General features: G+C 43.1%; 2 protein-coding genes across 4 annotated transcripts in view; one reads left to right on the plus strand and one right to left on the minus strand.

The window, feature by feature from the left end:
* The window catches only part of LOC113033278 (leucine-rich repeat transmembrane neuronal protein 4), a 61,896-nt gene extending 56,020 nt beyond the window's left edge, over positions 1-5,876 (minus strand). For 2 of the 3 annotated variants that reach the window (XR_013912514.1, XM_080308910.1), the window contains exons 1-2: positions 5,180-5,875; positions 3,051-4,640 (exon numbers count right to left, since the gene is read on the minus strand). Coding sequence is in view for 2 of the 3 variants with exons in the window: in XM_080308910.1 (XP_080165036.1) it covers positions 3,094-4,640; positions 5,180-5,231 (1,599 nt within the window). In the remaining variant the exon portion in view is untranslated. Of the gene's footprint in view, positions 1-3,050; positions 4,641-5,179 lie in introns of all 3 variants that reach the window. The other variant, XM_026186930.2, reaches the window with a different exon arrangement.
* Positions 5,877-13,685: 7,809 nt separating this feature from the next.
* On the plus strand, positions 13,686-17,239 carry lrrtm4l2 (leucine rich repeat transmembrane neuronal 4 like 2). The gene is made up of 2 exons (XM_026187616.2): positions 13,686-14,094; positions 14,610-17,239. Exons 1-2 carry the CDS (start codon positions 14,091-14,093, stop codon positions 16,211-16,213), a joined length of 1,608 nt encoding a protein of 535 aa, XP_026043401.1. The 5' UTR covers positions 13,686-14,090; the 3' UTR covers positions 16,214-17,239.
* The last annotated feature ends 1,072 nt before the right edge of the window (positions 17,240-18,311 follow it).

Consider the following 18,311-nt stretch of genomic DNA (forward strand, 5'->3'; position numbering starts at 1 on the left):
TCTTCACTTGACGGCAGCCAGCCTTCTGTGCATTTACGCAGAGATGAAGTGCAAGCTGCCATCTTGGCAAGTAGAGACAGTGTATGTTTATCATCCATCATGCTTGATACTTATTTCTGACATTTCGAAGGCCAGGCTCGTATTATGGTGTCCACAAATTAAACAAATGTTTGCTGAACAAAATGCGCCCCCAGATACAGAGTTCGTCCCAGGAAAACACTGATTAGGTCCACAGGAGCCATTAGTTTTTAATATAACCAGGAGGGGGACACTCTAACTGCAAATGCGAGGAAAGGAAAAAGGAACAACTTCATGCATGAATGAAGCTTGTGCTGGCCTCGAACGCATCAGAATGTTGACAAACCCTGCCAGCTGGAAAATTAGTTGATTTTTAAAAGTAATTATTTAGGCTTGTCTTTTGGACAACAGTGGTGTCAGTCCGTCGCACCGGCAAGTTCTTTTTCCTCACTTCACTCGCCTTTTTCACAGGCCACATTAATTATCTCTGAGCAGGATCTCCTCACCTTATTAATGCTTGCAGATTCCACCCTAGTACAAGAATTGCCTTTGGCTGAGACGGTGGGATTCTCACCATAATATTTTCTGAAATAACTTTGCAGGGGATTATCTGTGGGTGGACAGCTACCACTGCAGCTGCTCTATGAGCTCAGAAGTGGATAGCATACAAGGAAGAGAGAGGGTTTTTATTTATTTTTTTAAAATTTTAAATAGTGTGCCACAGGAAGACCACAGAATCGCACGGTTCAAAGTGTTCATCAAAATTCACAGCCTGCGAGTTCAGTTCGCAGTGTCGAAGCCAACCTGCTGAGCTGTGCTGGAGTAAATCTATAGAAACAAATTAACTCCACGTCTGTTGGTCTGGGCATGTGCAGAAGATAACAGGCTTCAATTACAAAGCTCTTTCTCCTAATTGAAAATGCAGCTAATAGCTTAAGTGCTTGCTATCTGGAATAGCTAAAATAATGTGCGGGGAGTGCAGCGGATTCTGGCGTTTACAATACACTCCTGAGAAGAAGGTTTGAGCCCTCGGGCAGCCTTTTACAGCATCTCTCCCACGTTCATCTCACTTGCCACTTTGCACTCTGTGGCTCTTAATAAAAACTGAAAAATGAATTCTCGTGTGTCAGAAGAGACTTTGCCTGCACTGTGATGCAAATAGCCCAAGACACTATTGATGAGCACGATGGCAGCAACGTTCATAGCTAATGCACACGACGATCTAGTGGGCACATTTTTACAGCAACTTAAACAAGCACGACAAACCTGCAGGTGGTTTCACAGGTGTCCGGCTCTAGCATGTGTTCTTACATTGCATTGCTGTGTTTGGCATGAAATGTAACACGCACAGAGGTAACAAAAAAATGGAAAAGAAAAAAAATCCCATTACATTTTTAACAACTCATGCTGCTCCCTTGAGCTGTAGAGGGCAAGGAATAACAAAGCTGAGGGAAGTCTCGGCTCCTTACCTCTGATGGGCTATTAGTTATTCCAGCTAGCAGAAGCCCCATTAGGTCTGCCATTTAATGCTCCCACGCCACATTCGCACATGAAAGCTACAAGATTGATAAGCCGACCATCTCACCTCCAGCTTCCCTTGCGCTTGAGAAATGCTCTGCCACAGATAATCTGACAAAGAGCTGATTTAGCTACCCGCGCACCTTGTACCAAGTGACATTTCTGAAAACAATGAAACATATGTGTGCGGGCCTTTTTACAGTGACTTGAGTAAAGGGCACAGCAAGAACCTAACTGGTGCTACAGCACAATCCACTGACATGAAACATCTTATAAAATGCTTTACATGGTGTATGTAGAGTATAGAAAATGAGCTGTGCTGCAGCGAGATAAAACTTTGTCTCTGAGCTGCGCTGACACAGACAACGGAGAAGAAAGATGTCTCCCGTACTAAACAGCATGTCTGGTTATTCTGACAAAAAGGTGCTCGCAAAGATTCCAGCGACTCCACATCTTTCCCAGCACAACATGTTCTGTTAATCACACTTAACCACACTGCCAAATGAAAAAGAAGAAAAAAGAAAAGCTGCTGGACAAAAGAAGACAGATACAGAGCATTTGGAGAGAAAATAAAGAATACATGGGCAAAAAAAGTGCCTAATTAAACACGAGCAAATTGATTAGCCTTTCTGTCTCGATCCCTTAGTGCCACGCAGGGGGCTCACAATCTGTCACGTGGAGGAAGTCTGGTTTTAGTGCAAGGATTTCAAAGCCAATTCCATGAGTAAAAGTTTCACAGGAGTAAACAGTTTCTTTATAATGCTGAGATTAAACAAAAGTAGCATAATGCAGTCCCCTCCTGCAGCGTTACACAAAAACCGGGAAAAATGCAAGCCCAAATGCATAATTTATCTTTTATTTGGCTGCAGGCCTTCATAGTGTTCCCCAGCCTGTGGTGACTGTTTGAACTTTGTAAGTTAAACTAATGAGGAAAAAAACCTAAGCACACAATTGCTAAAGGCTAGGGGGGAAAAAAGCAAAGAAAATGAGATTTACAATCAGCTGGTGTGATTGTAAATATTGGCACACTTCAGACATTCGCAAACAAACATCAAGACTCACACGATTTGCACGTTTGCCGCTACAGCTGTGGCAGCAAGCACACAGGATAGGAGAGGACCATCTGCACAGTGACTTGATCCAATCGGTTTACACCGGTTCGTTCAGGACGGCAAGCAGTTTTGGGAAAATAAAAAGTCTGAGAATACACAGATTCATCAATGAGATGTTTTGTGTCAGGAGTGAAAGATGGAGCCACTTTGCGTGTAATGCATCTTACTGTAAGTTACCAATGAGGAGGAGCTGCCGCTGCACTCGCAGCTAATGGGTATCATATTTTAGCAATAATATTGCATGACTCAAAACAACAGCTGGGTAATCGAATGGAACTGAACAAACCCAGCATAATGCAAAACAAGTCACCATGCACTGCCCTTTGCGTCCTTATCCTATTACAGACAGAAGCAGAGGAGAAAACAATTTTTTTTCACCCTGCAGATCATTAGAAAATTTACCTCTTATGCCTCGCAGTGGAAATGGATTTTTGGAGGGCAACGGTCATACCTCACATTCCCTGGAGCCTGAGATGGTGTATGTGTAAGGTCCTGTCCCATTAACCAGCACATCCATAGTCTCTGAGTGTGAAGGCTTGTAGTCCACATAGTACTCTTGCAGTGGTGAATTAAAGGAGCGCTCGGTCTCCCGTGCCTTTTTCTGGCGCTTCTTAACCGCAGAGCGCTGCTGAAGCTGTTTGATGCTGCTGGGATAGCGCTTCCACGACACATAGATAACCAGCAGAATTATAGCCACAGATAAGAAGAGGGCCACGCTACCGGCTATGATCTTGTGGAAGGACACATACTCGGTGTCTGGTAATGGGATAGTGGGGGAGGCCTCGGAAGGAGTTGGAGAGGCTGTCCTGTTCCAGGTTAGCTTTTTATCCACCGCAGACTGCGTGGGGAGAGGTTTCAGCTCAGGCTGAAACGCCGTTGTGAGGGGCAATGTCGTTGAGGGGATAGGGGTCGGAGTTGCAGTACAGATGTTGTAGGTCTCCACCACATCTGTAACTTTCTCTCCTTGTGCCTCCTTAGGGCTGGTACATATCATTGTAAACTCCTTGTTACCCTTGAAGGCTTTGAGCCAGGACACCAGAGGGCAAACGTTGGGGTTACAGTACCACAAATTACCGGCCAAACTGATGGTTGTGAGGGAGATCCAAGCATCCACTGTCTGCTGAGAGACATTAGTGAGCTTGTTGGAGTCCAGGTTGAGAGTCTGAAGGTTAGGCAGGCATTGAAATGTGCTTGGATCCAACACTTGGAGCTCATTTCCTGAGAGGTCCAACTTCTGCAAGGAAGTCCACATCCATGGCAGGCCCTGCGTTAGCAGTTTGATGCGGTTCCACTGCAGATAGAGAGCCCGCAGGTTAGTCAGGCGAGGGAAATGAGCGAAATTTATCTTAGAAAACTGGTTGTGCTCCAAATGGAGCTCGATGAGCTTCAGGAGTCCCGCAAAGGCATTACGTGTGAGGCTTCTCAACCTGTTGTAGCCAATATCGAGGAACTCCAGGTTACGGCAGTCGAGGAAAACGCGCATCGGGACTGTTTTTAGGGAGTTTGACCTCAAGTGTAAACTGAGTAGCTTCCGTAAACCCCAGAACTGATTAGGCTGGAGGACCTGCAGTTTGTTGTAGGAAAGGTCTAGGTTACGCAAATTCGGGACGTCGTGGAAAGTGTTGTTTTTCAGCTGCGTGATCTTATTGGAGCTGAGAATCAGTTCTTTGAGCCTCCTTATCCCGTGGAAAGCCTGGCCATCCACGGCATTGATGTAGTTGTGGTCAAGATAGAGCCAAACTAGTTGACTGAGGCCCGCAAACTGGTGGGCTCTAAGGCTCACCAGGCTGTTATAACGCAAAGACAGGCCCTGTGTGCCGACAGACACGTTGTTTGGCACGTCACGGAAGGCATTGGACTCGCAGTATATTATTTTCCCATCACATCGACAGCTCTGGGGGCAGGGACGCTCACGGATGCCGCTTGGAACAGCAAGCAGCCAGGAGGGCACCACCACAGTGAACACAAGCCATCTGAAAAGCACAAAAAGTCCTGCAGACACACAGGAAAGTGAGAGGTTTATGAGTACAGAACATGTATCACACAGAACCATGTAGACTACACGGACTAGAAGGGAATAAAAGAGAGGAAAATAGAATGTGCACAATTTTTGAGTCGAGCAACTGAATATGTTCTGAGACATTTGCAGGGGGGGATTTTCCTGCCTACTTAATTTGCACTGGAGCATTCATGGCGCGCGCACACACACACACACACACACACACACACACACACACACACACACACACACACACACACACACACACACACACTTATGTTCAGCCAAAGTCATGCTCTTGGAAAGGTGATTGATAAACCACACGCATGATGCACAATGTGACAAACAGTTGCTGAGAGAAAAGCCTCCTTTCGGATTCCCCTGCCTGCAGTCATCAGTCATAAACCGCAGGGGGGGCACAGACGCCAGCGACACCAGCTCTAAGTGAATTGTAGTTAGGCAAAAGACAAAAAAGACTGCGCAGGAATGAACCCTTTAAGCACCCTGCGGAACAGATTTTGGCTATACATACCCATATTTGCTCGGTGTCGGCTCTTCCTCTTGCTCAGGGATCTCTGTTGCATGCGTCTCCGGTGCACATGTTTAGACGCACTCGGCGTTTTGCCCAAATAGTTGGACACTTAACCAGGACGCCCGTCTGCGCGGATAAAACGGACACTTTGCGCCGAAGCCGGATCCGCTCTACTTGCAATCGCACACCTGTCGGAGATAAGAGCAGCTCCAAAAGGTGTGCATCAGCCTCCCTGTCTGTAGTTTCCTACATTACCGCACAACATCAGCTCGATAACGCGTATTTTTTTTTCTCCCGAAAGCCCTCGGATGGATGCGCTCAAGCTCGTATCCTCATGAGAGTGACAGTTTAGCGCCTGTCGTGGGAGGCTATTAAAAAAACAGTCTAAACACCGAGTCGCCAATTGTTGAATCTAGGTTAAGTGGCAGAGCGAGAGAGACGGGGAGAAAAAACACTGGAAAACGACCAAGTGAAGAAATCTGAGAGGGATAAACTGTGGTCCAAAGCCGATAAGTTGGTTATATCCCGCTTCAGGCGTGGACAGTGGAGAGAGAGTGGGGGGGAAGAAGCAGGCTGCTGTGGATTAGAGCCGTTAACCGTCGCATTAAAAATAAATCAATTGTACAGCAACAGGAATGATGTTGGTGTTAGATTATTACGGAGCTCGCCGGTGCTCGGTTTCAGGACTTGAGATGCCCTCTTCTGGTCGCAGAGTGGCACTCCGCAACCGGAAAAACCTAAAGTAGACTTCATTGTTATCACAAACGCAGCCTGCATATCAATTATAGAGGGAATGGGAAGCCTGTTAGCTTTTTGTGTGGATATTTGTGAAGATGTGCCGCAAGATGTGCGTTCATTAGAATTAAACCCCACCAAATTTAAGATTATAATGAGCGAAGAAATATTATGTAACTTTAATGCCCTGATTTTCTTTCTCTTTTTTGGGGGGCACATATGAATCTTAAGAGGCATAGGCAGAGGCAGTCATTATACAGCACAGTCCTGTTTAATATTCCATTATCTTTTGCTTGAATATTATTGCTATTTAAGAACCATTTGGCCGCTGGAGGTAGTTAATTTAAACCTTTATACTACTTAGTTTTCTTTGTAAGTCTGCACATATTTTGAGGTTCGCCACGTGTGTTTCTTTCAAGTAGATGATTAAGAAACAGAGGACGGAGGAGCAGGAGGGGTTCTGGGATAAATATCCAAGGAAAATGCGAGGACCTCAAACGCAAACTTCATTATTTTGGCGAAGTCCACGCACAGATTGTTTTCCTCACCGGTAATTAAGTGGAATTATGCAGTGAGTTTTACTCTATCTGAGCCTGCATCGAAGGGTCTATTGGCAAAATCTGTTAATGTGGGTTTTTAATTAGGACTTCGGCAGGTGGGCCTGTAACAAAAAGGTCAGCTTGTTAAGAAGTTGTTAAGGAGTTGGTGGTAAAATAAATCACACATGCAGCCTGCAGTCTGCCTTGTACAGGTAGGATGCAGGTTTTAGATCATATCTGTTAAACATTTCTCAATCTCCATATCACTTTTGTTATTTATTTTCTGAATTAATGTATTTTGCAATGAAGGTTTTGTTGACATTTGCTACATTAGCATTCCAAATGCTCTCTTTTAGTCTTATGATACATTTATGAGCAAGAAAAAGTGTAAAAAATTAAGTAGGAGCTCACTAGGAACTCTTTATTGGTAGTGATACTGAAATACATCATGCGTAAACAAAGGATGCTCTCAAGGCTTCATAATGGGACTTTGAGTCCAGGTCAAAGTCATCATTTCTAATGGGTCCCTCTGCCCCTGCACTTAATGAGCAGCGTAATTACCAGTAATGGACATTAATGAATATTTGAGCTCAAATCACAAATAGCTTGTGACAAAGAAATTGCTTAAACTAAAATAAAACGGATGCATGTAGCACTTCGCCATCAGTCACTGATTTAATTTCCAGTGTTAGATCGATAAGCTAACTGGAGGTGAAGGGCAGGGCATTAATCTAAAGACACACACACACACACATACACAATCACTTTCTCTGGCATGGGCACATATGTAACTGAAGGAGTGGCAGTGACGGTAGCAGAGCTTTTACCCTTCAGTGTGCTGTGCAGTCACCTCACAATCATCTGTGTGTTTAGAACCATCTGATGGTGCTTCCAAACTTTCATTTCTGAAATGTTTATGTATTCTTAAGCAGACGTGTAACACCGTGTGGTGCAAAACAGTAATATAAGCAGACAGCTCTCGAACGTGTACACGTGTAAAGCAGGGTTATACGTAGGGTTTGTTATCTGGGGAATGATTTGTGACAGCAGTGGTTCTATTTATTTGATTAGTGCAGCAGCACTGACCCAGTTTTGCAGTAATTTGAATTTAAAAGGATGGAAATAAACTTAAATCAAAAACTTTTGTGTGTATGCATTTTTTACACACCAGTAATGTTCAGACTTGGTGCTTTTTTTATTATGGATTACCAACTTTTTCTGTTATATAGTTTTTATGCTCTTGGATTTACTTAAATGTATTTATCTTGAATATATATTGTGCATATTAAGAGCAAATATATCCTTTCAGCTTATATGAAGTCTGCTTCTTGGAGGTTTTAGACGTACTCTAACTGGTCACTGTATTAGTTATATCTTTTTTACAGTTGCAATCTTTTAAATAAGGTGGTGCATGAGATTTTAGTCCATATTGACATGACAGCATCACACAGTTGCACATACATGATGTGAATCTCCTGTTGTGAATGATGTGAATCTCAAATGTTCTCTATTGGATTGAGATCTGGTGACTATGGAGGCCATTTGAGTACAGTGTTCAAAATACCAGTTTGAGATGATCTGAGCTTTGTGACATGTTGTTCTGCTGGAGATGACTGTGGTTATAAAGGGATGGACACGGGCAACAATACTCAGACAGGCTGTATGTTTTAACAATGCATATTTGGCACCAAAGTATGCCAGAAAAATATCCCAAACAGTATTACACCACCACTAGCAGCCAGAACAGTTGATATAAGGCAGGACGGATACATGTTTTTATGTTGTTTATGCCTAATTCTGACCCTACCATCCAAATGTCACAGCAGAAATTGAGACATTTTGTGTGTTCAGAGATTCTCTTCTGCATCTGTTGGTTGTAACAAGTGGTTATTTGAGTTACTGTTGCCTTCCTATCAGCTCGAAGCAGTCATTCTCCTCTGACCTCAGTCATCAACGAGACATTTTTCCCAGAGAACTGCCACTCACTGGATATCTTCTCTTCTCAGACCATCCTCTGTAAACTCTAGGGATGGTTGTGAGGGAAAATCCCAACATATCAGCACTTTCTGGAAAACTCCAACCAGCCAACAGCCAGGCACCAACAACCTTCATCATCCCATTCAGTTTGCAGTTAGCAGGTCATCTTCCCCATGTCTGCATGCCTAAATGCATCAAGTTGTTGCCATGCAATTGGTTTATTAGATATTTGTATTAACAAGCAGTTGTTAGCTAACAAAGTGGCCAATGAGTGTACAGTAACTTTAAGATTAGGAACATTGTTTTCTTAGCAGACTGCAGTGCATGAATAAGAATGTGGAACTACGTCTATCCCTTGAGATTGGCCATGAAAGTCTGCTAAGAGAAGCAGTAAGGACATGAAAAGAGTGATTCCCTGTCATCCATTTATTCACTTCTATACATTATAAAGACAAAATTAAAAGACACATTGATTTTTAATATCTATTTTATGGTGGATGGAAATAAAGTGGAGAAGAGTAATATTAGCAATATAATATCACAAGATCTCTCCCCATTGTTGGTGGCCCACTTTTGTGTCAAGTAATTTAAATCCAGAGTAAAACTGCACGTGTCTGAGGTGAAATGTACCGCACCGTTCTAGTTGGTCTGTGAGGTCGATCCCCTTGGGGTCTCTTTTGTCCTCATACACAAACATCTCAAAAGTTTTTTCCACATATGGATGTATGGAATAGGAAGAAATTTTGATGTTTATGGTGGAAAAAGCTGTTATATCCTGTATTCCTATCCCTATTTTTTATTTTTTTTAAATCACAGCACGTCCCTGCTGTATAACCATCCCAAGCCGGGTTCCTTTAAATCCCCTGTGGTCTGTGCATCACTTCTTATTTATGTTGTTGAACAAATCTAACATGACCCACTTTCACATTTCATTCAGCTTTTTCTGGAATCTGCGAGAACTGGCATATGCAAGGAATAATTGAGTTTCACAGTACATTTATAGGCAACTTTTACACTGAAAGGAACGAGTCTACCTCAACTCCTTTAAGCCTTTCTCACTTGCATGTTTGCTTTGTGCTTATTCTTGCTTTCAAGCTGAAATCCATCTGCTTGCCAAACTGAGACAATCACGTGGGTTTCTCTGCTGCTGGATAATGGCACCTCAGGAGTCATCGGGAACAAGTTAACACCATAAGAGACCAGAAGAATGGCTTTCTTTTGACTTTAAACAGCACAGAGAGCAGGGGCATAAACAACAAAAAGGTATATGCACTCACCTCACTTTGCAAATGCCTCAGCCACCAAACTGCTTACTATGAAACTTTAATGACTGTCTGTGACTGACTGAACCCTGAATAATAGAGCATGGGCGGAACTGCTTTTTTGCAGCATAATGAATCCCACTGAAACGGGATTTAGAAATGTATAGTAAAATAATTAGCACAAAGCAGATTCAAACAGATTTAATTTGCGCTGACCCTGACTTCTAAATTTGAAGTTTTAATTACCTCCTGAACATTAAAAAAACATCCTAGCAGCAAGTAAATATTTCTGAGAAAGAAGCCTGGTCCCAAAACATCTGCCACTCTACCCCCTGCTGCTCCTGTGACTCAAACAGCATGCTTGTTTCTGCCATTTAATACACCAGAGAGAGCGTGTGCCGACTGATTGCTGTATACGAAAGCTGATTCCTCCAAAACCGATCCTCATCCTAACACAGCTCACTGGTCGCACCATCGTGCAGCCACTTTTCATTAACAGTTTTGAAGTTACGTGCTGATTTGAAGTTGCAAAGTCATTCATCTCACCTGGGCTTATACTCACTTTTACATCTTTCTCAAGCTGAAACGTCAGCAGCTGTAACACTGATGCATTTAACGAGGGGGCGGGGAAGCTGGTTAAACAGTCGTTAAAATGCTTAAAACAAAACTCTTCGGCTTCGTTTCTCCAGCAAAAGATCATTAAAGCATCTCTCTATATTCTAAGTCTACCTTTTCAAACTCTGCTCTCATGCATAAGATAAACTTCTCCTTCTGCGAGGAGGCCTGTGAGGATCGGTTGGTAATGCATTATAGAGATGATGGTAATGGGCTTGTGCATTCGAATCCTGAGTCAAACAACCATAATGTTCCAAATGAGCCTTTCCTTGCACCGCAAATATCAAGGTGCTGCTTTTAAAAATGGTTTATGTTGCTTTCATTTGTGTATTTCCTCATACATAATGCAGCGTACATAGAAAAGCTCTGCACACACGAGACAGCTGGGCAACAAGGATTCCCTATCATCAACAACCACAACAAAAAAAGCCGACAATGTAACGGTCCTACTTCCAACTGGGGACTGAAAAGACAACTTGAGTAGGCAACAGGCTTCGCTGTTTTATAAAGTATTAATATAAATATAAAAGAAAACAAAGGGCTGTGCTCTAGCTCACAAATGATTTGTGTTATTGTAGGTGATGCGACAAAGCAAATCCAGTCAGTGAGGAGAAACAGTGACTCTGTTCCTGTTTATCATCTTATCAGGGACCTGTAGAGGCCAGCCGAACAGCTGATCTCCCTACAACAGCAATTCTTCCTCATATACTTAATAATAGAGTAAAACCAGGGTGACCATTTTAAAACAAGATATTTCAGTAAAAGAAGCTTGGTATTTCAATATGTGGTCTATATTTGGCAATATGACTGGTATGAATGGTGGAGACAGGTTGCAAAGAAGTTTGCATACGTGGACAGGCTAAAGCAGTTAAAATTTTCTGGCTGGATGTGCTGAAGGGCATCAGCTGAGCCATCACCAGATGTGGCCAAGCATCGAGGTTAGCTGATTTGGCGGGATTGCGGCTGAGCTTTACAGCTTTTCAGGCATGTCTCAAATGACAATATGCTCAATATCTGTATTTGTCAGGGTTGGCAGGACCAGATTCTATTTCGAGTATGTATTCTCTAAACAAATAAAAAAGATAAAATGAGAAAATGTCTGTAAATAATGAGCAGTTGAGGATCTCAGTCACTTAGATGTTTGTTTTTCCACTGTGTACTGTTTACCTTTTTCATTTTGTTCCCAATTGCGATAAAAGTGCTATATAGTTGTTTAAACCTTACGTGCAAATAAAATTTTAATGAACCTGCTGCTTTAGAGTGACTGAGAGTCATTTGTTTGCATGAGCAATGAGACGTTGTGGCCTACCTCTTCGCGCAACCGCTGAATACCTGGGCATCAAATTCATTTCAATGCAGTTTGAGATATAGCAGTAAAAGCTGTCAAATACTAAAAGAAGGCCTGAAAAGTACAACAGAAACTCAGTTTCTTTCTGCAGAGTCTCCCTCCTGTGGATTTCAATATGTACAGCAGCAGTCACGTAAAGGCAAATTAGCCATCAAGTTATCTCTGTGATGCATGTGATGCTGTAACAGAAGGCAACTACATTCAAACATCTACCCATCTACTTCTGCTTATCCAGTTCCAGGTCTTGGGGGGGAATTCCTCCCATCTGTCATAGGACGAGTTATGAGGGGTGCACCCTGGACAGGTTGCCAATCTACTGAAGGGCACAAAATTATCATGAGAGGCAATTTTGAGAATATAAACATGGTTGATAATTTGTGGCCTAGTGAGAAGAGTGAAATGTCAGAGAAAGTTGACTGAGTGGGTGATTAAATCCATCCACCTGTGAGCACCAGATGTGCGTTATATTGACAACAATATGTGACTGCATGCAACTCGCTGTGCAGTCCACATGTGGCACAGTGCAGGCTCTTAACAAGTCAGTTCAGACACAAACTTATGCCTGTAAAGCCCAACTTTTCTTCATCTTCCACGCTGTAACATCCTGTTTATTAGCATCATTTTGAAAAGGCGGGCTCGCATTTTTGATCTCTGAGAATGGGTTTGAAAATGGCCCAGAGGAGGATTCGTCTGCTGTCACTGGCAGTTAAGAGATAGCGGTTGTCACATCTGATGACATCCACAATTATACTGTCAATACAGAAGATGGAGTCGGCGTGCATACGGAGTCATTTGCCATATACAAAGTGAGTTCCGGTTGATAACCTGTTTGTGGAAGCTGACACCATCACTGACAAACAGCACAGCTCACACCCTTAGCTGAGAGCAGGTTTCGTTTTCTCTATAGTATTTATGTAGAAACTGGCACTTCTTCCACCTTAATGTTACAAATTGTCAAGCAAGCAGTTTGCCCCCTAAATGAAAAGTAATCTATGAGTTGAATAAATGCATTTAAATGACATTTAATTACAAAGTGTGCCACTATAGACATAATCAACCCTCTCTTTAAAGAGCAGAAATACATTTCTCTTTAATGCGCTCCACAGGGATGGCAGGAAATATTGCTTTCCCAGTAATATTACAAATATGAATATGAATTCATCAGCTTGCTCTGGTTACCCACAAGTGATCTGGTTGGTTGCCTATCTCTCTCCAGTCTTCGCTGAACTGGTGAATTTCCAGGTCTCTGCAAGCCATACGCTTCCCTCCGCGTGCACAAGGGGTTGCTGTTACCACACCTTACAACTCAAGACTCTCTGACTGCTGTGCATTTTCCACGCTGTTGTGTCCAATGAGGTGAGTGCGTGCTCTAAGCAGATTTAGCAGAGTATGAAAGATGAGCGTGAAACAACCACAAAATTAGAGGTACCCTCATCCCCTCCCACTTCCAGTATGTTTTGTTTCCCCTTTTGTTCCTCTGCCGTCTGTTGAGTGCACACTTCATAAAGGCCATTTATAATCCCGCTGTCTGGAACATTTCTAGCCAGCAAGAGGTGCTGACTGTTTATCTGCGTTAAAGTGTCAACATCACACTTAAGCTGTTAGAATAATTAGCATTTTTGACAAGCTACTCATCACACGTTTTCTGTCACTACTTGGGTTTTTTTCTGTTTTCCTGAATGAATGATTGCAAGTGCTGAATGAATGGTGGATGTGGATCACAGCCCCCCACCTCCACCACCAGCCCAGAGTTTGTTGTTTTGATTACCCGCACCCCCGCCCCCGTTTGTTATCTCTGTCATCATCATGTTCGGCACTCATCAGGACACCGGTGCAAGTAAACGAGGTGAAATCTTACTATAAATAAATACAAATAAAATACCTAAAATTAAAAAAAATGCGAAGCTTGGTTTCAAAGCTAATTTTTAGAATTAATTTTAGGTAGCTTTTAATTCAACCCAGGTTAAAAAAAAATACGAGCAATTAATAGATAAAAAATACTAATACTTTGCTTTAATTAATTCATTAATTAATAGCTGGTTTAGGCATGCGTGGCTGGAGGTGAGTTTATATACTGTATGTGTGTTTGGAGACGCCTACGCCTCTGAGGGGAGAGAGAGAGGGGGGAGAGAGAGAGCACAGAGTGGAGGATTGTGCATCAGTCTGTTGGCGCTCAAATGGGTAATTGCGCACACAGCCGACTGGACTATAGTGGCGACTCCAAGTACGACCCAGGTGTGAAGGCGTCCTATTTCTGAGCGGCATGCAGGGATCAGGGGGTTTGGACCGCTACGGAAAACTTGCTTCTGCTGCTCAAGTCATGCTCAATGTGCAACTCTGAAGCCGCATAAACTGCGACTGAGAGCAGTTTAACGCGTCTCTTATCGTTCTTTTTTTTAACCCCCCCTAGAGGATTACTCCTTCCCTCGGTAACCATGGGTAAGTCATTATGTTCCTCACAATTTAGTGACACAGTTTCTCCCTCCTGAGGCTCCTCGTAGCCAAGACGACGGCAGTGATCAGTTTTTAATGGCAGATCATTATTATTAATTATTATTATTTCTGTTTAGTTCCTAAACGGAATTTTGCTTTTATTTATTTATTTTATTTATTTATTTATTTATTTATTTATTTAATTATTACCTAATGATGGAGGAGGATTTTACGTGTCTGGTCTTTGAAAAGCTAATAATAATTACTGTTATTTGCTTTTCTCTTTATGTGAATATGATCACATATGCATACCTTAAAAATAGCTGACGTCAGACTGTTATCAATTCTTCATGAAGCAGGTCTGGAGTCTGAGACATCAGACCTCAAGCTGCTCCTCTCTCCATGATCTCCTGTTTGAAGGATGAATTCTTTGCCTTTACTTATTTGAGCGTCCTTGAGCAGGCATTTTCTTAAACCATGTCATCTCTTTGATTGCTTGTGCTCCACTCTACCCCCAACAGGTTCTGTGATGTTGGACTGGCGGTTATCATGTCTTCTTCTGCAGGCAGCCGTTTTGCTGCTGCTCAGCAAGGGGGAGAGGATGTGCCCCGTGAGTTGTCGCTGCGAGGGAAAGATCGTTTATTGTGAGTCGGGCATCTTCCACGACGTTCCAGAAAACATCACCACGGGATGCCAAGGTCTGTCTCTGCGTTACAACAACCTGCAGGTTCTGCTGCCGTACCACTTCGCTCATCTTGGTCAGCTTGTGTGGCTTTACTTGGACCACAACTCAATCAATGCCATAGATGCTTTAGCTTTCCACGGGGTGCGCAGGCTGAAAGAACTGATCCTGAGCTCAAACAAAATATCCCATCTGCACAACAACACATTCAGTGCCATACCAAACCTGAGGAATCTGGACTTATCCTATAATCAGCTGCAGTCTCTCCATCCCGGACATTTCTACGGGCTGCGCAAGCTACAGAATCTCCACTTCAGGTCCAATGGACTGAAACAGATCCTCGTTCGTACTTTTTTGGATTGCCGCAGCCTGGAGTTCCTCGACCTGGGTTATAACCGCTTGCGGAGCCTCACCCGCACCGCGTTTTTGGGGCTGTTCAAGTTGAGGGAACTTCATTTAGAGCACAATCAATTTACCAGGATTAATTTCTTTATTTTCCCACGCCTCAGCAACCTCCAGGCTCTTTATTTGCAATGGAACCGCATACGATTCATCAATCAAGGTGTGCCGTGGACTTGGCAGAAACTTCAGAAACTGGACCTCTCGGGGAATGAAATCCAAATCTTGGATCCCGCTGTTTTCCAGTGCATGCCAAACTTACAGATACTGAACCTCGAATCAAACAAGCTGAGTAGCGTGCCTGTGGAGGCTGTGGCAGCATGGACTTCGCTGACCACCATCAGCCTGGCAGGTAACGCCTGGGACTGCAGCCCCAGCATCTGCCCTCTCATGACATGGCTGAGAACCTTCAAAGACTCCAAAGAAATCAGCATGATATGCAGCAGTCCCAAGTCTGTGCAGGGCGAAAGAGTGGTGGACGTAGTGAGAAACCACTCAGTATGCATAGACATGTTAAATGTGTTCTCGACCACTTTCATCATTAGGGGTTCAGCTGAAATTGTGAACATCACAGCTCCCCCGTCTCCCTCTGATGTTACAGACCTGGCTGCACAGACATCCACTGCTTCACCTGACCAGCCTGGCAGGACAGACAGAGAGACAACAGAGTCCATAACTATGAGCTCTACAGCTCACAATTCCCCCGAAACACCTACATCATTTATCCCTGAGCTACAGTTTGAACATATGGCTTTCCATAAAATCATTGCGGGCAGCGTAGCCCTGTTCTTGTCAGTGTCATTGATTCTGCTGGTTATTTATGTCTCGTGGAGGCGCTACCCCAACACCATGAGGCAGCTGCAGCAGCACTCAGTCAACCATAAGCGCAGAAAAAAGGCCCGCAAGCAGGAACAGGACCTTAACTCTCAGTTGCAAGAGTACTATCTGAGCTACCACTCAAACTCGGAGACAATGGACTCCTTGGTGAACGAGCCAAGGCCGTGCACGTGCACTATATCAGGATCAATAGAATGCGAGGTCTGAGCTGCCCACTAAAACACGAGATATAAAGTGCAATTGCTAAGCAGAGGTAGATAGGCTTTGTTTCCCCTCCAAAAAAAAAAGATTAAGTGGTTTTTATCTCTAATATGAGATGATAGATTCTGCAGCAGTGAATAAAATACTGGGGGGCATAGTACAATATAATTATATGCAGAGAAAAGAAGATTGGAATGGAGAAATATATTTGGAGAGTTAATTATCGCCCTGACTGACACAAGAACAGTGGCAGGGTCAGTCGGGTTAGCTGTGTCTGACCTTACAAAAAGACTGGATCTTTGCTAATGCGAAAGTCAGCTCCACAGAGAGACTGACCTTATTCTTAGTCAGAGTATATTGCCATAGAACATACGAGCCAACAAAGCCACTTTTTACTTGCAACTGTTTTTTTTTTTTATTTATTACTATTATATAGCTTGTAAAGCATTTTGGATAAATGTCAGTACCTTTGAGTGTATGTGTGTATATGAGTGTACTATGGGGATGAACTAATAGGACTGCACCTTATTCTCACAGATAGTTTTTGTCCAGTTAAATTATTTTTGCATTGGGCCCCACAGTATAGCAGTAGCACTACCATAAAAATGGACGAGGGTGGGGGGCAATCACAGAGAACAATCTTGTCCTGAGATCATATGCATGAGGCCGTTCTCTTTACTTTAGATGCTTCTTTCTCCTGTAAAAGGATCCGTCCTGACTACAGAAAAAAAGAGAAAAAATATGTGTGCAATTTGATTTGCTGTGAGAAAAGCCACACAGATGAACAGTATTTAAATACCCATGAGTCTGAATCTCAGGACTGACGTTTTCCAAGCTGTACAAATCTGTCAGGTCCAACAGAAGGCCTTGTGTGTGTGTGTTAAGAAGTAACAATGTTGACTTTCAACATATTTTGTATTGATTACCGCTGTCATTGTATGGACTGTTTGTGTAAAGACGTAATAATGTGGATACTAGGAATTCTATGTGACTGTATAATTAAAAGAAACACTGACAACTGATGAAAAAAAAGAGAGAAGAAAATGTGTGTGTGATGAGAACGCTGACATCTGACGCGGCGCATGGCGAAAAAAAAATCTCTTGAAATCCATGCATTGTGATGTGGATGTTTCACATCTCATTGGATTTGCAGCTGCACGCGAGGGGGAGCTGACATATTTCCACGTGTCTCGTTTTCCTGCTGTCTTCTCTTACACCCTCTCCCGGCACTACAGCATTGATTGTATCTGGGTTAACACCTCAAACAGAGGGTAGGGGGACCGTGTCAGTCCCTGGGATATAGCTGATCTTGTTTTAAAAAAAAAAGAGGAGAGGAGTATTATACTCTGTTTTACTGCGGAAAGGTTTGGTTTAAGTGGAGCCCAAGTAGGCGATGCCATTCTTTGAGACAAAGAGACATTTTTGGTCCCTGAAACCAGAAAGAGATTAAGAATCTCTGCTTTATATAACCATGTATTCACTGTCAGTTTGAAAATACAGCTCTGGTGCAGTGAAAGGAAGGACAGAATAGAGGCAGGCCACTGAGGGACAGTGGGTGTTACAGGTCAAGGCAGTTATGCTATTATGAAGCTATCAGCTGCACTGGTCTGCTTTTTTCCCCATCTCCTCCCTTACGTATTCTCTTTGTGTGTGTGTGTGTGTGTGTGTGTGTGTGTGTGTGTGTGTGTGTGTGTGTGTGTGTGTGTGTGTGGTTTGTTTACTGTGTTGACAGAAAAATGAACCTGTGCCAGGAGACATGCAAATGTTCACACGTTGAGCAAGACACACAGGCAGCACTAGTGTTAGCATATATGAGCAATAAAAAGGGGTATTCGTCCCAACGCGAGAGATTCCGCTGAAAAACGGCATCCTACAGTCTCTCCCTCGCAGCTGTCACATTTTTTTTGCTGTCTGCTTTTTTTCTTTCCACCTGTTGTGTTTTGAAGTAAATGCACGCTTGAATCCCTCTTATTATCTACTATTAGCCCGTTCGCATGTGTCGTGTGCTATACGTGGAAACTTTCTGACAGGTCAAAGGTTGTTTAGATGTGGATTTATGATCGCTCAAAATCCACTTTCCTTATCCTCCAGGCAGGCGTCGAGG

Source organism: Astatotilapia calliptera, chromosome 12, assembly GCF_964374335.1.
Source record: "Astatotilapia calliptera chromosome 12, fAstCal68.1, whole genome shotgun sequence".
NCBI lineage: Eukaryota > Metazoa > Chordata > Actinopteri > Cichliformes > Cichlidae > Astatotilapia > Astatotilapia calliptera.